This window comes from Trachypithecus francoisi, unplaced genomic scaffold, assembly GCF_009764315.1.
Source record: "Trachypithecus francoisi isolate TF-2019V2 unplaced genomic scaffold, Tfra_2.0 Contig00284, whole genome shotgun sequence".
Taxonomy (NCBI): Eukaryota; Metazoa; Chordata; class Mammalia; order Primates; family Cercopithecidae; genus Trachypithecus; species Trachypithecus francoisi.
The window spans coordinates 133,420-161,121 of NW_022680543.1; the positions used below are offsets into that span (position 1 = coordinate 133,420).

General features: G+C 38.6%; 1 protein-coding gene across 1 annotated transcript in view; it reads left to right on the plus strand.

Moving 5' to 3' along the window:
- The window catches only part of CNTNAP3C (contactin associated protein family member 3C), a 137,914-nt gene extending 110,436 nt beyond the window's left edge, over positions 1–27,478 (plus strand). The window contains exons 4-8 of the mRNA XM_033210266.1: positions 14,934–15,137; positions 15,815–15,999; positions 17,200–17,343; positions 21,417–21,678; positions 27,267–27,478. Of these exons, the coding sequence (XP_033066157.1) occupies positions 14,934–15,137; positions 15,815–15,999; positions 17,200–17,343; positions 21,417–21,678; positions 27,267–27,478 (1,007 nt within the window). The remainder of the gene's footprint in view (positions 1–14,933; positions 15,138–15,814; positions 16,000–17,199; positions 17,344–21,416; positions 21,679–27,266) is intronic.
- The last annotated feature ends 224 nt before the right edge of the window (positions 27,479–27,702 follow it).

Genomic DNA, 27,702 nt, shown 5'->3' on the forward strand with positions numbered 1-27,702 from the left:
CATATAGCTTGAAAATTGTGTTTATTTTATATGAATTTTTGAAGGCTATTTCAGCTTGCTGGAAAATACGGTCTGTAGTTATTTTGGCCTTTTAAAAATGGCACTCTAGTGTTTTCATGATGTTTATTAAGAAATCAATAGGCAATTGATTTTTATCCTATAAGGGAAATGTGTATTTTTCTTCTGGTTACTTTTGAGAATTTATTCTTTGTCTTTGATTTTCAGCAGTTTTACCTTGATGTAGCTATTTTAGTTTTCATTGAATTTGTCCTCTTTGGATTTCACTGAATTTCCTTTTTCTATGAATTGATTATTAGATTGGGTAATTCTTCACTGTTATTTCTTCAAAATATTGCCTCTGTCTCGCATTGCCTTTCCTCCTTTCTGAGACTCTAATTACATCTGTCTAAGATGTTTGTGTCTTATTTTCTTTCTTTCTCTCTCTACCCCCTCCCCCTTCCTCTCTCTCTCCCTCTCCTCTTTCATCCTTTCTATTTTTTTTTTTTATTATACTTTAAGTTCTAGGGTACATGTGCATGACGTTTATATCATGTATAACTCCCCAAAGCAATCCCTCCCTCCTCCCCGCTCCCCATGATAGGCCCCAGTGTGTGATGTTCCCCTTCCCGAGTCCAAGTGATCTCATTGTTCAGTTCCCACCTATGAGTGAGAACATGCGGTGTTTGGTTTCTCTTCTTGTGATAGTTTGCTAAGAATGATGGTTTCCAGCTGCATCCATGTCCCTACAAAGGACGCAAACTCATCCTTTTTTATGGCTGCATAGTAATCCATGGTGTGTGTGTGCCACATTTTCTTAATCCAGTCTGTCACAGATGGACATTTGGGTTGATTCCAAGTCATTGCTATTGTGAATAGTGCCGCAATAAACATACGTGTGCATGTGTCTTTGTAGTAGAGTAATTTATAATCCTTTGGGTATATACCCAGTAGTGGGATGGCTGGGTCATATGGTACATCTAGTTCTAGATCCTTGAGGAATCGCCATTCTGTTTTCCATAATGGTTGAACTAGTTTACAATCCCACCAACAGTGTAAAAGTGTTCCTATTTCTCCACATCCTCTCCAACACCTGTTGTTTCCTGACTTCTTAATGATTGCCATTCTAACTGGTGTGAGATGGTATCTCATTGTGGTTTTGATTTGCATTTCTCTGATGGCCAGTGATGATGAGCATTTTTTCATGTGTCTGTTGGCTGTATGGATGTCTTCTTTTGAGAAATGTCTGTTCATATCCTTCCCCACTTTTTGATGGGGTTGTTTGTTTTTTTCTTGTAAATTTGTTTGAGTTCTTTCTAGATTCTGGATATTAGCCCTTTGTCAGATGAGTAGGTTGCAAAAATTTTCTCCCATTCTGTAGGTTGTCTGTTCACTCTGATGGTAGTTTCTTTAGCTGTGCAGAAGCTCTTTAGTTTAATGAGATCCCATTTGTCAATTTTGGCTTTTGCTGCCGTTGCTTTTGGTGTTTTAGACATGAAGTCCTTGCCCATGCCTATGTCCTGAATGGTACTACCTAGATTTTCTTCTAGGATTTTTACGGTATTAGGTCTAACATTTAAGTCTCTAATCCATCTTGAATTAATTTTCGTATAAGGGGTAAGGAAAGGATCCAGTTTCAGCTTTCTACTTATGGCTAGCCAATTTTCCCAGCCCCATTTATTAAATAGGGAATCCTTTCCCCATTTCTTGTTTCTCTCAGGTTTGTCAAAGATCAGATGGCTGTAGATGTGTGGTATTATTTCTGAGGACTCTGTTCTGTTCCATTGGTCTATATCTCTGTTGTGGTACCAGTACCATGCTGTTTTGGTTACTGTAGCCTTGTAGTATAGTTTGAAGTCAGGTAGCGTGACGCCTCCAGCTTTGTCCTTTTGACTTAGGATTGTCTTGGCAATGCGGGCTCTTTTTTGGTTCCATATGAACTTTAAAGCCGTTTTTTCCAATTCTGTGAAGAAAGTCACTGTAGCTTGATGGGGATGGCATTGAATCTATAAATAACCTTGGGCAGTATGGCCATTTTCACGATATTGATTCTTCCTATCCATGAGCATGGTATGTTCTTCCATTTGTTTGTGTCCTCTTTGATTTCACTGAGCAGTGGTTTGTAGTTCTCCTTGAAGAGGTCCTTTACATCCCTTGTAAGCTGGATTCCTAGGTATTTTATTCTCTTTGAAGCAATTGTGAATGGAAGTTCATTCCTGATTTGGCTCTCTGCTTGTCTGTTACTGGTGTATAAGAATGCCTGTGATTTTTGCACATTAGTTTTGTATCCTGAGACTTTGCTGAAGTTGCTTATCAGCTTAAGGAGATTTTGGGCTGAGACAATGGGGTTTTCTAAATATACCATCATGTCATCTGCAAACAGGGACAATTTGACTTCTTCTTTTCCTAACTGGATACCTTTGATTTCTTTCTCTTGCCTGATTGCCCTAGCCAGAACTTCCAACACTATGTTGAATAGGAGTGGTGAGAGAGGGCATCCCTGTCTTGTGCCAGTTTTCAAAGGGAATTTTTCCAGTTTTTGCCCATTCAGTATGATATTAGCTGTGGGTTTGTCATAAATAGCTCTTATTATTTTGAGGTACGTTCCATCAATGCCGAATTTATTGAGCGTTTTTAGCATGAAAGGCTGTTGAATTTTGTCAAAAGCCTTTTCTGCATCTATTGAGATAATCATGTGGTTCTTGTCTTTGGTTCTGTTTATATGCTGGATTACGTTTATTGATTTGCGGATGTTGAACCAGCCTTGCATCCCAGGGATGAAGCCCACTTGATCATGGTGGATAAGCTTTTTGATGCGCTGCTGAATCCGGTTTGCCAGTATTTTATTGAGGATTTTTGCATCGATGTTCATCAGGGATATTGGTCTAAAATTCTCTTTTTTTGTTGTGTCTCTGCCAGGCTTTGGTATCAGGATGATGTTGGCCTCATAAAATGAGTTAGGGAGGATTCCCTCTTTTTCTATTGATTGGAATAGTTTCAGAAGGAATGGTACCAGCTCCTCCTTGTACCTCTGGTAGAATTCAGCTGTGAATCCATCTGGTCCTGGACTTTTTTTGGTGGGTAAGCTATTAATTGTTGCCTCAATTTCAGAGCCTGCTATTGGTCTATTCAGGGATTCAACTTCTTCCTGGTTTAGTCTTGGGAGAGTGTAAATGTCCAGGAAATTATCCATTTCTTCTAGATTATCTAGTTGATTTGCGTAGAGGCATTTATAGTATTCTCTGATGGTTGTTTGTATTTCTGTGGGGTCAGTGGTGATATCCCCTTTATCATTTTTTATTGCGTCTATTTGATTCTTCTCTCTTTTCTTCTTTATTAGTCTAGCTAGCGGTCTGTCAATTTTGTTGATCTTTTCAAAAAACCAACTCCTGTATTCATTGATTTTTTGGAGGGTTTTTTGTGTCTCTATCTCCTTCAGTTCTGCTCTGATCTTAGTTATTTCTTGCCTTCTGCTAGCTTTTGAATGTGTTTGCTCTTGCCTCTCTAGTTCTTTTAATTGTGATGTTAGAGTGTCAATTTTAGATCTTTCCTGCTTTCTCTTGTGGGCATTTAGTGCTATAAATTTCCCTCTACACACTGCTTTAAATGTGTCCCAGAGATTCTGGTATGTTGTATCTTTGTTCTCATTGGTTTCAAAGAACATCTTTATTTCTGCTTTCATTTCGTTATGTACCCAGTAGTCATTCAGGAGCAGGTTGTTCAGTTTCCATGTAGTTGAGCGGTTTTGATTGAGTTTCTTAGTCCTGAGTTCTAGTTTGATTGCACTGTGGTCTGAGAGACAGTTTGTTATAATTCTGTTCTTGTACATTTGCTGAGGAGTGCTTTACTTCCAATTATGTGGTCAATTTTGGAATAAGTGCGATGTGGTGCTGAGAAGAATGTATATTCTGTTGATTTGGGGTGGAGAGTTCTATAGATGTCTATTAGGTCCGCTTGGTGCAGAGATGAGTTCAATTCCTGGATATCCTTGTTAACTTTCTGTCTCGTTGATCTGTCTAATGTTGACAGTGGAGTGTTGAAGTCTCCCATTATTATTGTATGGGAGTCTAAGTCTCTTTGTAGGTCTCTAAGGACTTGCTTTATGAATCTGGGTGCTCCTGTATTGGGTGCATAGATATTTAGGAGAGTTAGCTCTTCCTGTTGAATTGATCCCTTTACCATTATGTAATGGCCTTCTTTGTCTCTTTTGATCTTTGATGGTTTAAAGTCTGTTTTATCAGAGACTAGGATTGCAACCCCTGCTTTTTTTGTTCTCCATTTGCTTGGTAGATCTTCCTCCATCCCTTTATTTTGAGCCTATGTATGTCTCTGCATGTGAGATGGGTCTCCTGAATACAGCAGACTGATGGGTCTTGACTCTTTATCCAGTTTGCCAGTCTGTGTCTTTTAATTGGAGCATTTAGTCCATTGACATTTAAGGTTAATATTGTTATGTGTGAACTTGATCCTGTCATTATGATATTAACTGGTTATTTTGCTCGTTAGTTGATGCAGTTTCTTCCTAGCCTCGATGGTCTTTACATTTTGGCATGTTTTTGCAATGGCTGGTACCGGTTGTTCCTTTCCATGTTTAGGGCTTCCTTCAGGTCTCTTGTAAGGCAGGCCTGGTGGTGACAAAATCTCTAAGCATTTGCTTATCTGTAAAGGATTTTATTTCTCCTTCACTGATGAAGCTTAGTTTGGCTGGATATGAAATTCTGGGTTGAAAATTCCTTTCTTTAAGAATGTTGAATATTGGCCCCCACTCTCTTCTGGCTTGTAGAGTTTCTGCCGAGAGGTCTGCTGTTATTCTGATGGGCTTCCCTTTGTGGGTAACCCGACCTTTCTCTCTGGCTGCCCTTAAGATTTTTTCCTTCATTTCAACTTTGGTGAATCTGGCAATTATGTGTCTTGGAGTTGCTCTTCTGGAGGAGTATCTTTGTGGCGTTCTCTGTATTTCCTGAATTTGAATGTTGGCCTGCCCTACTAGGTTGGGGAAGTTCTCCTGGATGATATCCTGAAGAGTGTTTTCCAAATGGTTCCATTTTCCCCATCACTTTCAGGCACCCCAATCAGACGTAGATTTGGTCTTTTTACATAACCCCATACTTCTTGCAGGCTTTGTTCATTTCTTTTTCTTCTTTTTTCTTTTGGTTTCTCTTCTCGCTTCATTTCATTCATTTGATCCTCAATCGCTGATACTCTTTCTTCCAGTTGATCGAGTCGGTTACTGAAGCTTGTGCATTTGTCATGTATTTCTCGTGTCATGGTTTTCATCTCTGTCATTTCGTTTATGATCTTCTCTGCATTAATTAGTCTAGCTGTCAATTCTTCCACTCTTTTTTCAAGATTTTTAGTTTCTTTGCGCTGGGTACGTAATTCCTCCTTTAGCTCTGAGAAGTTTGATGGACTGAAGCCTTCTTCTCTCATCTCATCAAAGTCATTCTCTGACCAGCTTTGATCCGTTGCTGGCGATGGGCTGCGCTCCTTTGCAGGGGGAGATTGCGCTCTTATTTTTTGAATTTCCAGCTTTTCTGCCCTGCTTCTTCCCCATCTTTGTGGTTTTATCTGTCTCTGGTCTTTGATGATGGTGACGTACTGATGGGATTTTGGTATAGGTGTCCTTCCTCTTTGATAGTTTTCCGTCTGACAGTCAGAAGGACTGTCTGTTGGTCTGTTGGAGATTGCTTGAGGTCCACTCCAGACCCTGTTTGCCTGGGTATCAGCAGCAGAGGTTGCCGAAGATAGAATATTGCTGAACAGCGAGTGTACCTGTCTGATTCTTTCTTTGGAAGTTTCCTCTCAGGGGTGACTCCACCGTGTGAGGTGTGGGGTGTCAGACTGCCCCTAGTGGGGGATGTCTCCCAGCTAGGCTACTCAGGGGTCAGGGACCCACCTGAGCAGGCAGTCTGTCCGTTCTCAGATCTCAACCTCCGCGTTAGGAGATCCACGGCTCTCCCCAAAGCTGTCAGACAGAGTCGTTCTCGTCTGCACCGGCCCCCGCTCTTTCCCCTATTGGACTGCAGCTGTGCGCTGTCCGCAGTGGTAGAGTCTACAGAGACAGGCAGGCTTCCTTGAGCTGCTGTGAGCTCCACCCAGTTCGAGCTTCCCAGCGGCTTTGTTTACCTACTTAAGCCTCAGCAATGGCGGGCGCCCCTCCCCCAGCCTCGCTGCTGCCTTGCGGATAGATCGCCGCAGACTGCTGTGTTAGCAGTGAGGGAGGCTCCGTGGGCGTGGGACCCTCCCGGCCAGGTGTGGGATATATTCTCCTGGTGTGCCCGTTTGCTTAAAGCGCAGTATTGGGGTGGGAATTACCCGATTTTCCAGGTGTTGTGTGTCTCAGTTCCCCTGGCTAGGAAAAGGGATTCCCTTCCCCCTTGCGCTTCCAGGTGAGGCGATGCCTCGCCCTGCTTCAGCTCACGCTGGTCAGGCTGCAGCAGCTGACCAGCCCCGATTGTCCGGCACTCCCTAGAGAGATGACCCCAGTACCTCAGTTGAAAATGCAGAAATCACCGGTCTTCTGTGTCGCTCGCGCTGGGAGTTGGAGACTGGAGCTGTTCGTATTCGGCCATCTTGCTCCGCCCCCTGCAAATATGCCTCATCCTTTCTATTTACGCCGCAGTCTAGACATCGCATACTGCTTTATCTTCTATGCTACTAATCAGATCTTCTGCTATGGCCAGTCTATGGTTAAATATACCAATGAGTTATTAATTTTAGTTACTGCAATTTCCAGTTTTGCAATTTCTATTGATATATTCTAGTGAAATTCCTTATCTTGCTGTCTTCTTGGAAATATTAATCACAGTTATTTTAAAGATTTTTAGTTAACTTCAATATCTGGATTATCTCTTGATCTTTTCCATTGTCTCGTTTTTGTCTTGTTTCTGTTTTGATGTCTTGATAATTTTGGCTGAATTCTGGACATTTTGGACAAAAATCTGTAGAGGCTAGAGAAGATAAAATGATCCCCCAGCGAATCCCCAGCCCAGCCTCCGATAGGCTTCTAGATTAGGCACAGATCTTAATTCAAATAAGCATTTAGCTGACTCAGTGCAGCGCCTCAGTCCCCATGAGGCCTAGTTGATATCTTATATCTGGAGTACAGTGCTTCAGGATTCCCAACTGGGATTTGAGGGCTTTTACCAAAATGTTTCTTTGAAAATCTCTGAATTCTGCCGTCTGACTCCTAATTATGATGAGTCTACGGCGACCCCTGCTTCGTGACCCAGCCTCATAGCTGTCCTGTTCACTTTCTGCTTGCCCACCTTGTTTCTTGCCCATTGCTGCCTGGGAATTGACCAGTGCTTCAAAGATAAAAGCAGAAAGAGTGTTCTGAGCTTGTCTTCTAAGATCTTTACATTCTCAAGTCCTAGCAGTCCTAGTAGATCTTTAAAACTTTCAAGAAGATTATTTAAACTTTACTTGATACACATTTTCTACTTGTCCTTGGTAGGAAGTGTGGTCTTCTGAATGTTTGCTTGTCATAACTGAAAATATAACTGCATTCTTTTAATGCCATGGGAAATGTATTGAAGAAAACAAAGTGTATGTGATTTTTTCATATAATAATGTGTTTATAATACAGTGTACTTAATATTTTGGAAAAGTTTTCTGTAAAATACTAAAGTGCTAATTAAATTTCAACAAATATTTTTAAAAAGTAAATAAAGCTGGTCACAGTGGCTCATGCCTGTAATCCCAGCACTTTAAGAGGCCAAGGCAGGCAGATTGTTTGATTGCCTAGCCTGGGTAACATAGCAAAAACTCCATCTCTACAAAAATTACAAAAATTATCTGGACATGGTGGTGTGTGCCTGTAGTCCCAGCTACTCAGTAGGCTGAGGTGTGAGGATCGCTTGATCCCAGGGAGGTCAAGGCTGCAGTGAGCCAAGATCATGCCACTGCACTCCAGCCTGGGTGACAGAGTGAGACACTGTCTCAAAAAAAAAAAAAAGAAACTGTTTTAATAAAAAAGTAAAATAAATAGAAACCCAAAATAAGATGAAAAAGTAAATCCATGTCCATCAGAAATAAGTAAGTTGAAGAACTGGAATGTGAACCTACTCACAGAGGATTCCAGACTCTGTGTAGTCGACTGTTTATCTTGACCAGGAAATGGGAGAAGGAGAAAAGAGAGAGGAAAGAAAAGAAATAGAGAGGAGAGATCAAGGTCTTTACTGAGAATGTAGAACCAAGGCATGTTTTCCCTAAGTTCCTCTTATTATGCCCAGAAGGAAAGAATGTATGTGAGTGAATAAAGGCAAATATTTCTGAGGAAAGCTTTGTGTATTCACCGATTGCAGGATTCAGTATTCTTATCCTCCCCAAATTGATCTACAGAATCCCAATACACCTATTCTAACTTATTATTATATTAAAAGGAATCATCACTAGTCTTTAGAGAAATTTAAAAAATCACAATGAGAAACCACTATACACCTAGCAGAATGGCTAGAATTACAAAGAGTGAAAACACCAAGTGTTTGGCAAAGCTATGGAATTCTCATACATTGCTGGTGGGAAATGTGAAATTGATACTATCACTTTGGAAAACTATCTGGCATTCTTCTAAGCTAAATATACACTTAACATATAACTCAGCAATTCTACTCCCATGTATTTACCTGGGAGAAATGAATGCATATGACAACACAAAGATGTATGTGTGAATGTTCCTAGCAGTTATATTTATAACGTTTAAACCTGGAAACAGTCCAAATGTCTATCAGCAGGTAGATGGATAAACAAGTTGTCAAGCAGTTGAATACCCCAAGCTATAAGAAAGAACAGACTGTTGATATATGCAACAGCATGCATGTATCTCAGAAACATTACACTTAGCAAAGGAACCCAGACACAAAAGAATACATACACATTATACAATTCTATGAAATTTTGGAACTGACAGAACTAACCTGTAGTTACAGAATGTAGATCACTGGTTTCCTGGGTCTGGGTCTGGGTGACAGTGTTGGGGGTTTGATACAAATGGCAAAATTAGTGAGTTGATATGAAATTGCCTATACCTTGATTTTTTGGCAATAACTTAGGTATATATATTTGTTAAAACTCATTGAACTGTAACCTTAAATTTATTGAATATAAATTATAACTGTGAAAATGATATTCATGTTTCCATATTGGAATTGTGGAGTTCTTTGTTTTGTTTTTAAGAGAGAGTCTCTCTCTGTCGCCCAGGCTGGAGTGCAGTGGTGTGATCTTGGCTCACTGCAACCTCTGCCTCCTGGGTTCAAGCTGTTCTCCCATCTCAGGCTTCTAAGTAGCTGAGATTACAGGCGTGCACCACCACACCCGGCTGATTTTTTTGTATTTTTAGTAGATGGGATTTTACCGTGTTAGCCAGGCTGGTCTTGAACTCCTGACCTCAAATGATCCGCCCACCTTTGCCTCCCAAAGTGCTGGGATTACAGTGTGAGCCACTGCGCCTGGCCCCATATTGGAATTAATATTCAATTTATTTAGAGAGTAAACTGTAATTTGCCCATTATTCCTGATAAATCATCCTGAAGCCTTCGTGTCATCACAGCTACCTAGTTAGCTTATTAAATATGCAAACCCTTGGGTCTCACCCACAGAAATCCTGATTCCTGGTCTGGTTGAGGCTCACGTTCTGAAGTCTCCAAGTGATCACTCCTAGTCGATCTGAATGAGGGTGGCTGATAGAACACTTGAAGAAAATTTCTGTGGAGTAGTGTTTTTTTTTTTTTTTTTCTTTTGTAAGACATCAGTGTTTGCACCCTATAGAATCTTGCTGTTTTCAAACAATATTTTCCTCTCAGTGTTGATGTGTTTCTCCTGAAAAGGCAGTGCAAGGTAAGGTGGGGATGACATGCCTGTGCTTAGAATGAGTGAGAAGCAGAAAAGTAGTAATGAGAAGCCAGAGTGAAGAGTACATTCTGGGTGTGGAAAATGTGAAAGGAGGCCAGGAGGGGTGGCTCATGCCTGTAATCCCAGCACTTTGTGAAGCTGAGGCGGGCAGATTACTTAAGCCCAGGAATTCCAGACTAGCCTTGGCATCATAGTGAGACCCCCATCTCTAGAAAAAAAATTCAAAAATTAGCCAGCATTGTAGTGCATGCCTGTAGTCCCAGCTACTTGGGAGGCTGAGGCTGGAGGATCACTCGATCCCAGGAGTGCAAGGCTGCAGTGAGCTATGAAGGTACCACTACGCTACAGCGTGGGCAACAGAGTGAGTCTCTGTTTCTAACAAAAGTAAAATGTGAAGGTAAAATATAGTGGAAGGAAATAAAGGAAATAGCAACTCAAAATTACTTACGTTAGCTTCTCAGAGACTTCATACTTTGCAGGAGTCTAAAGCAGGTAGACTCCTTCCTTATCCTTTCTTAGAAGTCATTCTGGACCAGATGCCTGTTTATAGAAGCCTCACAGTGAATGTGGCAGAAACAATCATATTTCAGGATTATATGTCCTTTTTTCTATACTGTGCACTCCTTAAAAGTAATTCATTGCCTTCTGCATTTTTATCTTTCACCTAGCATATGGAAGGCTTTCAGTGAATATTAGCTGTATGAATTAGGACATAACACATCTTAGCAAAATTACTTCTGACACAGTTCTTCCTAGACATGTGAGTATTTTGTATGGCAAAGTTCTTTATCTTACAAGAATTAGCATTCGGGAACTTTGTGAACGCATCTGTCCTTAGCTCTTCCAGTATTCTTTGAGGAAGCGTGGCGAAGACGTTATAATTGCACCAGTAATCTTCAAGTATCATTTTAAAACTCTCATGGTCCTTTAACACAAGAAAATGAGACAGACATATTAATACTTCTGAGTAAGATTGAGGTCACCAGTGATTGAAGTGAGTCAGCCCAGGAACAAGCTGGCTGGCAGAGAAGGAGCTGTGTAACTGTGGATGAACGGTTGTAAATCTCTTCTTCCTGATAGAAACTGAAGATTTCCTAGGTCCTTCAGAACTTAAATCTGCTATCATTTTAAGCTGTCTACTTTCCTATAAATCCCGTATGTGCTATTTTAAACTAATGTCCACCTCTTTTCTCTGCCCAGTGCCCTGACAGTAATAATGAGGCAGATGTCCACTGTGGGCACCCCATGTGCCCAGCACTGTTGTAAAGTACAAATATTAACTCATTTAACCCTCACAACAACCTTGTGAGAGAGGAATGTATGTGTAATCACTTCACATATGAGGAAACTGAGGCACAGAGAAGCTACGTAACTTACCCAGGCTGGAACCGGGATTCAGGCCCACACAGTACTCTAGTGTACTAGGAAATGTAGCTCCTGATCTAATGGTGACAAACTAACGTGTCGGGTTCACATTGCTAATACTGATAGAGATTCAGCAGTCAAAACTATAATCTTAAATAATAAAGCTAATAATTATAAACTAAATTCATATAAAATTAGAAAAGCACTTCCTACTTTAAACCACGAGCTAAGTTTTCTTGATTCATTCTGAATGGCAAGACCTTTATTCTGAAAACTTTGAGGAACATTGGATTTTAGTGTAAACAAAATAAGTGACATTAATTTTCCATTATCCCACTACATTTCCTATTTATACAATTGAATTTCATACAAAGGATTTTTTCCAACAGGTTTCTGATAAAATATTATATTAAATGTGCTACTGGAAGTATTTTAGTGTTTTATTCAAATATATATTGTAGGGGAATATTTGTATTGATTGTGGCTAGGTAGGAGAACTGTTTTTTTCTTGAGACGGAGTCTTGCTCTGTTGCCCAGGTTGGAGTGTGTGGCACAATCACTGCTTGCAGCAGCCTCAACCTCCCGGGCTCAAGCGATCCTCTGACCTCACCCTTCCAAGTAGCTGGGACTATAGGCAAGTGTAACCAATCTTGCCATGCTGCCCAGGCTGGTCTCCAACTCTTGGACTCAAGTGATCTGCCCGCGTCAGCCTCCCAAAGGGCTGGGATTACAGGCATGAGCCACTGCACCTGACCAGTTGGGAGAACTTCTCTTTGCTCTTGCAAGTGTTTTAAAATGCTAAAAGTATGACTTTTGTGGAAAGTGGGAAAAGAGTTTACCTTTTGGCATTACTTCTAAGCACCAAGACTTGAAATTTTGCTTCTCCAGTGGGAGGATCTTACTCAAGAGGGACTATGTGGGAGTTGTCCCTCTCCAGCACTGATCTTGGCAAGCTCATTAGTGTTGACTTACTGAACTCAATCCTTTCCATCCCAAACATCGTTTTTTGTTTCATATTTTTATGTATTGACTTCATAAATCATAGTTGAGTGTTTTATGCTTTTTAGAAAGTTTGAATTTACAATTCATTAATCTGCTTTTATTTTAAAATATGCATAATGAGCTATAAGTATATTGTTAAATTTCTAGATACAAGCACTAATGGTTACAATAAAGAGAAAATCAAGGTATTGGCTAAAGGACAAAAGAGTTTCAAGGTCATTGCTTTATGTCTCTTTTAGTTGATACGTTTTTTACTATTCTATTTGCCTGAGGGAAACATTCCAGGAAATATACTTCACATGCCTTAGAAGATCAATACTGCTGTTGGAGAGTAATAGTAAACATAGACTGAGAAAAAGAAACGTATAGGTTGCAATAATCCAGAAAAAACCTTTTTGGGAAGGAAACTTTTTTTGTAGTCAACTGAAAAAATATAGCTCAAATATTAGCATTTTCTTTAAGCAACAAATAAAGACATGATAAAAACTGAAGTATTAGGGTGTTGCTAAAACTGTGGAAGTCTGTAGTCAATCTTTTTCAAGTTTCCCTTAGTTTATGGCCGTGGAATAATAATCTTAGATATCTTCATTTACATTTGACAGAGAGTTTTGTTTTTATCATGAACGTATAATAAGTTATATAACAAGGAATAATTGTTTAGTTTACACACAATTTACTCAGAATGTGTTTATTCATCATGCACTTGATACATTAATTCCATATGAGTACATTAGCCCAATGTGAGAAAATCAAACTTCTAAATTTTTAAATGATACATAAAATGGACAATTCTTGAAGTGCAGTTTATTATATATATTTCAGATAATGTGAATGAAATGGATAGCCATGCAAAAAATACTGGTAATTTTTTTGAAATTAAATATAATTAAACAAATAATGCCATCTTATTGACTTGAATGACATCAGCTAGTCAGCTTCAAATAGTTTCATATTTCACTGGATTTTCATGCATCATTTATTAAATAAATATATGTTTCAAAGGACAATTGCTTATTTTTCTTTTTACTTTTGAAAAAGATTTTCTGGGTAATACTAATTTCTTCATGTGATTTTGACAAATATAAAATATTATTTTTTATTACTGATAAAATAAAACAACTTGTTTTTTGATGAGCTGGACATATCTGACATTTATAGTGAAATTATAAGACCTGACAGAGTGCTGAGAGAGTGTGGCAGCATTGGAGTTCTGACAAGCTACAACAGGAAGAACCAAACCAGAGGTGTTAAGGCCATGCCCTCTCAACAAAGCATCCAAGAAAACAAAACCTCTGTGCCTTTATCAGTCAGGGCTCTCCAGAGAAACGGAACCAATAGGATGTGTGATGTGTGTGTGTGTCTGTGTGTGTGTGTGTGTGTGTGTGTGTGTGTGTAGAGAGAGAGTTATTTAAGGAATTGGCTTACTTGATTGTAGGGACTGGCAAGTCCTAAGTAAGAGTTGATATTGCAGCTGGAGTCCAAAGGTAGTCTGGAGGCAAAATTCCTTCCTCCCAAGAGAACTTCAGGTTTCTTTCTTTCTTTTATAGCCTTCAACTGATTGGATGAGGCCCACCCACATTATGGAGTTTAACCTGCTTTACTCAATGTCTACTGATTTATTATTGATTACCTCTAAAAAATACCTGTACAGCAACATCTAGTATTTAACCAAAAACTGTTTACCATGGCCTAGCCAAGTTGACGCATTGCAGTTCTCATTAGCAGTACTGTTAGCCGAGGGTTGAGAAAAATATTACATGTCATCTCATTTAAAATACATTTACTACATGTCTAAAGCAGTATTTAATAAGTATGATATGTGTGTGTTTGTGTATCTTTACAAACAAAATCTTTACTAAAGTAGGTACATGTGTAAGAATCAAGAGAAGCCAAAGCTACGGGGAATGAATAAAGGTATTTAAATTGAGTGACACTGATATTTAATATATGATAGACTGGATTAAGAAAATGTGGCACATATACATCATGGAATACTATGCAACCATAAAAAAGGATTGAGTTCATGTCCTTTGTAGGGACATGGATGAAGCTGGAAACCATCATTCTCAGCAAACTATCCCAAGAACAAAAAACCAAACGCTGCGTGTTCTTACTCATAGGTGGGAACTGAACAATGAGAACACTTGGACACAGGAAGGGAGACATCACACACTGGGGCCTGTTGTGGGGTGGGGGGAGGGATAGCATTAGGAGATACACCTAATGTAAAAGACGAGTCAATGGGTGCAGCACACCGACATGGCGCATGTATACATATGTAACAAACCAGCACTTTGTGCACATGTACCCTAGAACTTAAAAGTGTAACAAAATAAAATAAAATAATGACCTTAAAATAAAGACTTTGTGTAGTAAAATACAACTTCTTTCCTGATTGTTTTTAATCAAATAGAATGAGAAGAAATGGGCTGCTTTTATCTTAAAGATAAAAGCCATTGGGAGTAGATTTAAAAAAGCATTTCTAGATGATGAAGTTTGAGAAAATGTTAGAAAAATCTAACAGTGGGTATTACGTATATCAACTCATGATGCCAACAGAAAATATATTATCGTCAGTTGTTTCCTTCGATGAATGGATTAGAAATGCAATGTGTGTCTGTGTGTGTGTGGTGTGGCATATTGATGCACACATTTTCAGTGTGCTACTGTATGGCATATTTATATTTAGAATTTCTTTTTAATATCCTCTTTCCTAGAATCTGAGGTGGTTTATTTTGATGGACAAAGTGCTCTGCTGTACAAACTTGATAAAAAACCTTTAAAACCAGTAAGGGACGTTATTTCTTTGAAATTTAAAGCCATACAGAGCAATGGAATTCTACTTCACAGAGAAGGACAACATGGAAATCACATTACTCTGGAATTAATTAAAGGAAAACTTGTCTTTTTTCTTAATTCAGGTAAAAAAATACTTGAACTTTTATACCGGTAGTTTAAAAAAATCTGTTTACATGAAAGTACATTTGTTGGTACTCAATCTTTTCACAGTTAGATAAGATGACCATATAATTCATCATCTAAACCAGAACACTTTTAAGAAATAAAAAATACACAAGTGATAGTTACTCTGGGACAGTAAGCGCAAAGTAGAACTGCAATGAACAAACGTAAATGAAAGTTTAAGAGCATTACTAACAGATGCATGTAATATGTACATATCCTAAGTATGATTTCTGTAAACAGCCTATATTTTGACAGACTATGCAAGAAGATCACCATATGTGTGTATAATATATATGTAATATATGATTACACATATCATAAAGACAAGAAGAGATCATTATAAAATTATGAGATAATGCTGATAATGAGGTTCTAAGAAAGAAAATATTTGCAATGTAAATATAAATGTCATGAGTAATAGAAAAAATAAATTACTAAGAAAAATTTCAACAAAGTGTAGAATTGAACTTAAAGAAATAAAAACTGTAAGAATGTTGTGTTCAAGATAGGGAGAAAGTGAGAAAACAACTCTGTAAGATGGAAAGTTGGATGCAAACTGTGATACTCAACTAAAAAAGGGAAGCCATGATTTTGAACAGAAATAACTGAGTGTTTTTTTTCCCTCTCCTTGAAGGCAATGCTAAGCTGCCTACCACTGTTGCTCCTGTGACCCTCACCCTGGGCAGCCTGCTGGACGACCAGCACTGGCATTCTGTCCTCATTGAGCTCCTCGACACGCAGGTCAACTTCACCGTGGACAAACACACTCATCATTTCCAAGCAAAGGGAGAATCCAGTTACTTGGATCTTAATTTTGAGGTTCTTATAGATATATAGTTTAAATTAAATATAACCTGAAAAATAAGCTAACTGCATGGAGAAATGCCATTTTATAGTAATTCGTAACTAAGTTGACTAATAGTAACAGGTATGTCTGTCCTGGTACTACGAAACTGTTTATGCCTTCTAATAGGTCAATTTATTATTATAGATCATCTTTTCCACCTTGAAAGGAAGTAAACAGTCAGTGTTAGGTTTAGGAAATCTACAAATGAAGAGATATCAAGGCAGCAAGCAATGTTATTCAATGTACTCATTTGAATACGTTTCATTTGAAATTTCATCCGGTATATTACACTTGTTGTTTGACTATGCAGATTCCTGGGGGATTTTTTCTTGTCTTGGTGCAATCCTAACCAACATAGCGTTAACTAGGACCGCTTTGAGAAGTTGACAGGATATACACCAATAGATATATTAAATAACAAGAAAGTCAGAAGCTCACATATAAACAATTTCCTGATATTTTTTAAGGCATTAATTCTTTTTGCAACCCATTGCCCATATGCATCTAAGCTATACTGTTAAATAGCATCTATTCTTCCCGTCCTTCACAGGACGCCTTAAAGTGTATGAAGGATCAGAACAAACCAGAAAACCTATGATATTTAAATGACTTTGGCATATAATATTAAACTGAAGATACTAGTCCTGTATCAGATTATTCAGTTTTATTACTTTAACCATGTAATAGCAAAAGATAATATCTAATGCAGAGGTTGGCAAACTATGGGCATCAGACCAAGTTTGGCCATTTTTAATAAAAAAAAATTAAAAGCCTGTTTTGTTCAAAAGAGAAAGTTTTATTGGAACAGAATCTCTTTATGTATTGTCTATGGCCACATTGGTACTCCAGTGTCAGAGTTGAGTATTGCAAAAGAGATCCTCTGACCCACAAAACATAAAATTTACTACATGGCTGAAAAATGTTCGATGTAGTAGAAAATGTGTGTTGACTTCTTCCTTTAAGTTTGTTCAGAACTGTCTGGTGCCAGAAATAAAGGTATGAACAGCTGCCACTATGATAGAACATTTCATTTGGAATTAGCAAGCATGGAAATACAAGATATTGGGAATGGATTTGTGACAATTAGTACTAGAACTATTAATTATAAATGCTTTAAACACGTAATCCGAAAATCACTAAACAATGTTATTTATGTCATTTTTCTTTCTAAGATCAGCTTTGGGGGAATTCCGACACCCGGAAGAGCACGGGCATTCACACGTCAAAGCTTTCATGGGTGTTTAGAAAATCTGTATTATAATGGAGTGGATGTTACTGAGTTAGCCAAGAAACACAAACCACAGATCCTCATGATGGTAAGGAAGCCTAATGGGAAAGAAAGAAAAAAGGACGTTTTATCATTTGCATTTAAAAATTATTCATGTGAAGTCTCCATTTCATATAATATTTTAAGAATCAACTCTTACTTTAACAGCTGCCCATTTAATATAGTAATTTATTTTTATTTATTTATTTATTTATTTTGAGACAGAGTCTCCCTCTTGTCTCCCCGACTGGAGTACAGTGGCACAATCTCAGCTTACTGCAACCTCTGCCTCCTGGGTTCAAGCAATTCTCCTGCCTCAGCCTCCTGAGTAGCTGGGATTACAGGTGCCCGCCATCACACCCAGCTAATTTTTGTACTTTTAGTAGAGATGAGGTTTCGCCATGTTGGCCAGGCTGGTAACGAACTCCTGATCTTAGGTGATCTGTCCACCTCGGCCTCCCCAAATGCTGGGATTACAGGTGTGAGCCACTGTGCCCGGCCAATTTTTTTTTTTTTTTTTTTTTTTGAGTTGCAGTCTTGCTCTGTTGCCCAGGCTAGAGTGCAGTGGTACAATATTGGCTCACTGCAACCTCTGCCTCCCGGGTTCAAGCCATTCTTCTGCCGCAGCCTCCCGAGTAGCTGGGACTACAGGTGTATGCCACCACGCCTGGCTAATTTCTTTTAGTAGAGATGGGGTTTCGCCACATTGGCCAGGCTGGTCTCGAACTCCTGACCTCAGACAATACACTCGCTTCAGCCTCCCAAAATGCTGGGATTACAGGCATAAGCCACCATACCCAGCCTAATATAGTAATTTTTTATTATGCATACAAAGTTATAAAGTAAATATGCCTCTTGGGACATAGTTGTTTCGTTTTTAAATGAAATAAAATAACTTTCTATTTTTACATGGGAATCAGAATGCGTATGTCTCCCGTGTTTTTGGTGTTATTATTCACAGGAGGCCAGTTATTTTGCAATGGCAATTCCTAATGCTCTATTTCCTGGTCAACTGGAAGTACTTCCAAATCAGTTAGTAAACTTCTTTCAATGTTTCAAGTTTGAACTATCTAAGCTGGGGTTCAAGTGAAAGCTGGTGTTTAGTTGCCAGTGTCTCTCAGAAGCACATCATGGGATATTCATTCGTATTGTTGTAAAAATGTTTCCTTTCCTGTTTTGTGCTGGAGGACAAACATGGGTTGCAGGACCAAAACCTGAAAACATCTCTGACTCTGTCACCAGGCCACACGATGAATACCTCACTTAGGTTAGCATGAGAAAAAGGGAAAAACAGCTGTGAAGCCCATGAACTTTCCGAGAAGGTAAAGAAAAGAAAAAGATGGGTTTGAAGTCTAAGTTCTACTAGGAACAGCACCATGCTGAGATCATCACAATGAAAAATGCCATCAAGATACATGAACAAAGCAACACCAAAGGGAACAGTGGCAACAAGACTCCGCAGAGCACAGCTCCCTTTGACAAGATGAAAAAGAAATGAAAAGAGGAAGGAGATACATGGAACAGCCCTCTACCTAAAGTTTCTGTCCATGGAGAGACTGACATTTAAGTACTGCTTAACTGGAAAAAGAAAAAAGACCCGGTTATTGAAGTTGGCTTTATTGGAGATGCGTTACTCAGACACAAATGCAAAGATGTGTTTGGCCAATGGCCATCCGTGTCAAGAAGCCTAACCTAACACATTCTGAACATTAAGCTACCTTTTATCTGCCAGTCCTTGGTGTTCAGAAGAATCCCTCCTCCTCACCCTAACTTCTATGCGGCTATTTCCAAATATACTGTCATTGAGGTGACTCAGAGTGAGCTGGGCCTTATGACACAAGGAGACAAGACTATTTGAGGAAAATAGACACAGGTTTTCATACACATTTCATGTTATTCTGAATTACTGATGGGTTCGCTGATGGAATTATTAATTGAGTACAGCCAATAAGGAGAACCACAGTTACACTGATATTTCTGGGTTCTGGATATCATCCTCAAGAAAACTATTTACTAATTACATTGAATGAGGTTATTTAAATGTGTACGGTTCACACAAAAACAAAAAGACAATTCATTCCAAATTGTGCATATGGATATATAATGTTAATTATGGGAATTCCATTTTGAGAATTACTACAATTTTATGTGTTCTGTATAATAGTTGTTCCAATATATAAAAGGAGAACAGTTGTTCCAATATAGAAAAGGAAAATAGTTGTTCCAATATAGAAAAGGAAAACATTTAAAAATATATTTTGTTGGCAAAATCAATTGCCAGAATTCATTCAGTCGACTAACAAGCACTCCTCTGTGGCAAGAAGCCCTGCCTCTCTGTTGTAGCAGGCAGCTACCCACGTAAATGATGAGGTCAAGAAATATGCAGCTGATAAAAAGATAAAAAGTATGGAATAGTCCAGTGATTAAATGTGTACTACGGATCAGCGCCAATTACTTGGAAGCTTTTGGTATTCAATTCATTACAGCAAATGTTTTCTTTTTAAATTTTCTTCTGCAAATGTTTTCTTGTAATGAAAACTATTTCCCATTCAGCAGAACTACAAAAATAGTCAAGAAGAAATGTTCTGATTGATGTATACAGTATAGTGTATATTAAAGATTATAATGAAATGATAACTGAATTATATCCATTTCTAAAGTACATTGTGACAGAATTTTTTAAAAATATCATTCAGTCTTGAAACTTGCTTTACTCCTGGGTCAGTGTGGTTCTTAAACTTGGCTTTGTCTTGGACCACCAGAGGAGATTCAAAAGATACCATTACCTGGATCCACCCCCCAGACATTGGGGTTTTAATTGGTCTGCATCTGCATCTGGTGATTCAGCTGTTTAGCTGGGTTTGAGAGCCCCTACCCTAGATTATTTGTCTTGCTCCAGTAACATTCTTTTTCTAAAATCATCTATACTATGTTAATATAAATAAATCCATGGAAATTCCAAGTAAAATCAGAATTGCTGGGGTTTTTCTCTGGAACTGAAATTCCTGTGTGTGAATAATGCCCAAGAATTGCTTATTCCTTTCACCAGCCAAACAAAGAAAGACAAAAACATTAAAAAGCCCAGTAAGATGTTGACTTACCAGATATTAAAACATGCTAAAAGCTGCTATGCTAGAATCAGTATGGCAGTGGATGGGAATGAAGAAGTAAGAACAAAGTCAAGATCTCAGAAAGATCCCAGTTTATGTGCAAAGTTATTAGTAATAAGGAATGTGGCTCAATTCAGTGGAACAGGGATTATTTCAGAAATTTTGCCGGAACAAACAAGTGTCCATAAGGCAGAAAATAAGCATGATCACTATCTTATACACACTAAGAATATGTAAATTAAGGAGGAGGAGAAACAAACCACAACAATCTTAAAGAAAATCTATGAGATTGTATGTAGGACCTAAGGTAGTATGAAACTTTCTTAACAAAGACTGGAAACTCAGAAGCTGTAAAATATAACAGAGACATAATTGACTATATAAAAATCAATGTTTTCATGCTAAAAATACTATATGCAAACATTGTATATAACTATTAGATCTGAAAACCATTTGAAAGACTGTCAAATATAATTTTCCAACAGCTAAAAATATGACCCATGCAAATATCAAATAAGCATGTGTCAAAGATTTAGTCAATTCATTAATTAATGAGGGAACCAGTAAAATAGTAAGCTGGTTCGAAGGAGATTTTGAGGATTGTGTAGGGAAGACCAAATGTTGCTCAGGAGAAAGACTGAGAGTATGAAAATGTCCTGTTATTTGCTGTATCCTCAGGGCTAGCACAGGGCCTGGAAAATAGTTGGCACAGATTAAACTCCTGTGGAACTAAAATTATATTGAGACTCCTTTACTAATGCTGAAGAAGTAGAGAAGTGGAGAATTTCTCACATACACACAGAAAGCCACATGGATGTCTGCCCAATTATAATAACACTTATGCTGAAAGAGAAGAGAAATGTCATTCATAGATTTCGGCTTTAGCAGGCAGACTAATTTATAAAATCCTGGATTGGTAAAAAGCCTTGTACGTCTTTGTAAAATCTGGCTTTAATTAGATAGAAGCGCCAGCTGTAAGGCTGCTCAATGTGCCTTTTTGTTTTATTTATAGGGAAATGTGTCCTTCTCATGTCCACAGCCACAGACTGTCCCTCTGACTTTTCTGAGCTCCAGGAGTTATCTGGCTCTGCCGGGCAACTCTGGGGAGGACAAAGTGTCTGTCACTTTTCAATTTCGAACGTGGAACAGGGCGGGACATTTGCTTTTCGGCGAACTTCAGCGTGGTTCAGGGAGTTTCGTCCTCTTTCTTAAGGATGGCAAGCTCAAACTGAGTCTCTTCCAGCCGGGACAGTCACCAAGGAATGTCACAGCAGGTAACAGTTGTATTCCCATAAACCTGACGTATCCACATGAAATCATTTGGTAATGAGTGAATGAGGCAGTGAGATGCTCAATGCCCCCACTAGAGGAAGAGATTGCTGTTTCCTTTTAGACTGTTCCTGTGTGGCACTCACAGCCGTCACTAAAGGGTTCTTTTGACCAAAATGACTATATATGAGAAATATGAAATGCATATTTCTGCAGATGTACCTTCCCATATACAAGGAAAATACGTAATACACTTAAGCTCCATTTCCTGACAAACATATACTAGCCTCCATCCCAAAGAGCTAGGGTCAGGACCTCATGGAACAGACAACACCCAGTGGCATGTTCCTCTCCTGTCCTCACTTCTTTCCCTTCTCTGCCCCGCCTCTCCTCTTAGGGTCTGTGCACAAATATTCTATACACAGTAGGCAATTGATAACTATCACCTTAGTTTTCTGGGATAGCCTAGCACCCTGGAAGAATCTCAGCTCCTCCACTTACTGCCCTTCTGAAATGCAAATCACCAAGCCTCCTAAGCCTCAGCTGTTTTCACTTGTGAAATGGTAAACCTCAGCTCTCCTTTGCAGGGAGGACAATAGGAAGGAAGTCTGATTTTATTAGCACAATGCCCACCCCACACACAGGCCTCTCATCCCCACTCTCCATCAGGGCTTGTTTTTGTTGGGCAAATGCTTTGCCATCCCTGCTAGGTTAGGGGCTCAAATCCCACGAGGCCGTACTGAGTCACAGTAGGTGGGAACTAATCTCATATGCAGTCCGATGTGGGCAAGTTTGTTAACTACAGAGCTGCTGGATTGTGATGACTTGATCTACACACGGGAGGAGCGCTGGGTCCTAAATCGACATTGTGCCTAAACTGGCATCAGAACCAAATGGGGGCTTTAAAAAAAAAAAAAAAAAAGATAGCGTGATCTGAAAAAGAAGGCACAGATGAAGAGGCTGACTTCCGCTTGAGACCAGGGGATTGTCATGCTCAAAAAAAGATTCCTTTTGGCTGTAAGAGGCACACGTGACTACACTGCTGTTAAATGTGGTATGAAAGCAAGACCTGTGAAGAAGTTCAGAGGGTGGGACCTTATCTCAGTACTTCTGGAACAATCAGGCAAGCCCTGGGTGTTAGACTCTGTGGCCACCTCACACAGGTGTTTTAGGGGAGATAAAACATATTCAGAGGGGATGTATATTTTTTTATCGTTTACAAATGCAAACCTATTTTCCATTTCTTCACGAAAAAGATTTTTTCCAAGAAAGGTTAAAATTATAACCCACACAGAGATACAAAATGAACATATGTCAGAGATTTTCTTTAACTCATTAATTAATGAGAGAACCAGTGTTAAGGAGATAAAATTGCCTACCAACGTAGTGAATCAGTTTCCCAAGGTAGAAAATAAATAGTCTTATGGAATAAGTATTAAGCCAGACTGTGATGCACATTTCAGGCCATCGCTAATGTGATTGCAAAGACAAATTTCATCCATTTCTGTAGCCAGACAGGTACAACCCAGTACATACGTGTTCTAAAGATAAAGGACAACTTGTCCTCAAGTATGAGGACTTGACAGCACCATTTGCTACACAGCCCATCTTATATTCACCTGGTAACTGGGGAGGCACACTTCTTTATACACAGGAAAACTAAACTCCTTCATGTCTCGTTGACAAGTGAGCCAGGCACCTATGTTAAACTCCCAGGGAGATAAGCAGTTAGGAGCACTACCTTTCTTGATGTTTACCTTTCAAAAAAATATCTCTAAGGTCCTCAAGAAAAACATTCCTGGAAACAGAGAGGCTAAATAAGGTTTTTTGTTGTTGTTATTTTTGTTTGTTTGTTTTAAGATTTTAAAGATGTACAATTACAAGTTTTCTGAAAGAAATGCTGTAAGGAAAAAAAGTGAAAGTGTGTATCCCTTTTAGCACTAACAAAGTTTTTGTTTGTTTTGGTTTGTGTTGACCCTTACACCAGTAAGGCCAGTTTAAAGAAGTACCACACATTTATAGTCAGAAAGGAGATGCTGAGATGCAAACCTAGCAGAACTTGTCAGTATCCACAGGGAAAGGCAAATCCCTTCCCTGTGCACACTGTGCATCTCTGTGGACAAGCGTTATTTGCATTATTATCAATGTTCTGCAAGTTAACTTCTGTCACTACACAGCTGTAAAGTAACCCAGTGCAAGATGATGGTTTACAATCCTGTAATGTCAGCTAATCTTTCCACATCCCGTAATCTCTTTTCCCCATTTCAAAGACCGCCCTCAATTCTTTTCCTACAGTAGTTGGTTCAGCTTTACTGCTGATGAGTTGCATATATTCTGGATTCAATGAGGTGCTGAGCAAGCACTTCGCCCAGTTCTGGGTTGCACAATAACTAGACTTAAATATAATTAAAGTTCTTAAATCTCATCAGGATTTTGCTTTAGCTCATGCCTTTGTGACTGTGATATTTTGCCTCTGCCGTTAAAATGTTGTGGTTGTTAACAAGAGGTCATCTTCATACTCAAATGTGTTTAAAATAATATCTACGTTGTGGGCAATTAATTTAATAACTTCTCATTAAAATATAGATTCCACTGTATCTGATTTTCTTGTGCATAAACTATGGCCAAAGGCCAAAGGCAACCTAATAGAAAACAAAAAGGAAACAAATGTGGATGGTAGACATGAAAACAATTACACAAAGATCTGCTTTTATTTGTCAAAAGATATTCTTAAAGAGGGCACTTTTTGCAGTTATAAAAAGAACATGTCAAAGATTTTGTTTAACTCATTAGTTTATGAGGGAAACAGTAAGATGTTACAACAGGTTCAAAGAATCAAAGATACATAAGCAGTAAGCTGCAATGATTTTGTGCATCGTGTAAAACTGGCTTATTCCATGGGATGGGGTGGAGGAACCAGGAAGCAGATCAATTGTATTTCTACCAGACGAAATTCATTTGCATGTCTGTGGACAATAATCATTTGCCTGCTTTCAATATTCTACAATTCACAGGATGGTAAAAGTATTCAAAGAAGGGGCCAAGCATGGTGGCTGACGCCTGTAATCCCAGAACTTTGGGAGGCCGAGGTGAGCAGATCACAAGGTCAGGAGATCGAGACCATCTTGGCTAACATGGTGAAACCCCATCTCTACTAAAAATACAAAAAATTAGCCAGGCGTGGTGGCGGGCGCCTGTAGTCCCAGCTACTCAGGAGGCTGAGGCAGGAGAATGGCGTGAACCCGGGAGGCAGAGCTTGCAGTGAGCTGAGACCGCACTCCAGCCTGGGTGACAGAGCGAGACTCCATCTCACACACACACACACACAAAAAGAATTCAAAGAAGGTAAAAGGCACAGAGACCTGCCGAATCATATAATCCTCGAGACTGTGTTTAGACAGTGCCTAGTTTTACATTGAAGACATCCAGATTCTTGGTTGATTTTAAAGAATAATTTATTTTCTTACACTTTATTACTACTTCTGCTTGTTTCATACATCACTGAAGGTTAAAATGGAAAGCTAAAATTTTAATGTTAATTTTTAATTTTTAAGAAGTACTACATTTGAAATGCTAATAATATACTAACTTCACATAAATGCATGTTAGGAAGAAAAATAAATCAAGCACAGTCATTTTAATAATTTACAGGTTTCCTAAGACTATCAAGTAAAATGCTACCTTTATAGGAAAATTTCTATTAGTCTAAAGTTTATTATGCTATATGTAACTTCTGAAATAGTTTTGATCTTCGTGTAATTTTGAACTTCAGTGCAATGTTAATTTAATAGGCCTCATGAAGCTAATCTTATTTTTAGACCATTTATTGGCACGTATCTTTGACATATTACCAAGTAAAAGAAAACACAGAACACCTCTAGTGATTTTAAATACCTTAAGATTTAAATTTACCATCAAAGACAATTCATTATGTTACCAAATTATTTCACAAGATTAATTTCATAATTACTACTAAGAATCATAAAATAATGTAGATGTGAATGTAAATATATAAAAATACTGTACATATATGAAGTACACCTCCAGTTCTTTCCTAAGCATTTTTTATCAAATATTAAATAGGTTTTATTTTATTTTATTTTATTTATTTATTTATTTTTTTTAGACGGAGTCTTGCTCTGTCGCCGGGGCTGGAGTGCAGTGGCCAGATCTCAGCTCACTGCAAGCTCCGCCTCCCGGGTTCACGCCATTCTCCTGCCTCAGCCTCCCGAGTAGCTGGGACTACAGGCGCCCGCCACCTCGCCCGGCTAGTTTTTTTTATTTTTTTAGTAGAGACGGGGTTTCACAGTGTTCGCCAGGATGGTCTCGATCTCCTGACCTCGTGATCCGCCCGTCTCGGCCTCCCAAAGTGCTGGGATTACAGGCTTGAGCCACCGCGCCCGGCCTATTTTATTTTATTTTATTATTTTATTTTTTTGAGACAGCGTCTCACTCTGTCACCCAGGCTGGAGTACAATGGTGTGATCTCAGCTCACTGCAACCTCCGCCTCCCGAGTTCAAGTGATTCTTGTGCCTCAGCCTCCAAAGTGACTGGGACTATAGGCACATGCCACCACACCAAGCTAATTTTTTGTTTTTTAGTAGAGATGGGATTTCACCATGTTAGCCAGGCTGGTCTCGAACTCCCAACCTCAGGTGATCCACCCGCCTCAGCCTCCCCAACTGCTGGGATTACAGGCATGAGCCACCATGCGCAGCAAATAATAACTTCTAAAAGACAGTATAATTATATCTATAATCATAATGTGTTAGTTCAGAAACACATGAATATATGTTAAAGATTTTAATTAATCAATGAAGAAACCAGTAAGATGTTACAGTCAGTTCAGAGGAGAATTCAAAGTACTACACATACAGGCAGATAAGAAATGCCAAAATGAATTACAGACAGATATGAAATGGTTCAGTAACCAACTGCACCCCCCCCCCCCGCACAAGTCATTTGCATTTCTATGGGTACAAGTCATTTTGCATTACTATCAGTTTTCTATAATTTACAGGGCTGTAAAATAGCTCAGACAGTGAAAGCAGGATTTACCTTAATTAATGGGTGCAGTAAGCCAGATATCCAGTGATCTTTCCCCCCATTTCAAATCCTGTTGCATCCCATAACTATGTACAATTATTATGTGTCAACTTTTTCTAGGAAAAGCTTTTCACAATCATTCTTGACATTTTTTATCAACCCACTTTCTTGATTCTTGTAAAATATTTTTGTTAGATTCAGTGAAGCAAGTAAGTTTTGCATTTAAAGATTGAACCAAACTGTGTTGTTTTTATCCCATTGTAAAGGCTTCTAATGTATATATTTGATAATTAAATTCTAGTTACTTTAAGCAAATTATCAGAATTTATTATAGTGATTCTTCAGAAAGAGTAATATTTTTATTCATGTATTATTGTCATAATAAATGAAATTTTTAAAGATAGGTAGTTAATTTTTTTTCAGTGATACATCAACATGTAAATACCACTCTTCTCTGACTTATTCAGTGATCTGAATCAAATTGTTTTCAAGTGTTTACAGAGCTCATAATTTAGAGTTGTCTCTGACTGATTGTATTTCCTCCAGGTGCTGGATTAAACGATGGGCAGTGGCACTCTGTGTCCTTATCTGCTAAGTGGAGCCATGTGAATGTGGTGGTGGACGATGACACCGCTGTTCAGCCCCTGGTGGCTGTGCTCATTGATTCTGGTGACACCTATTATTTTGGAGGTAAGAGAACACAATTGAATGACATTGGCAGTGGAACCACTTTTTATCTTTATTGCTTTGCATTTTGAGTCTCTAGTCAAATTTAAACCAAGTTAATACTGAGAAATAATTTATCTCTAGCCATGAAATTAATACTTTTTGAGTTTGTAAAGAACAGGAAACATTTAATCAGTTTTTCTTCCCAATACAAAAATAAGTATCTGCAGAAAGTTTACTTCCTGTTTAAATAACTTGATATTTTCATCTAACATTAAAAGAAAATTTGAGCTATACGTAGTAAATAAGTGGAAAC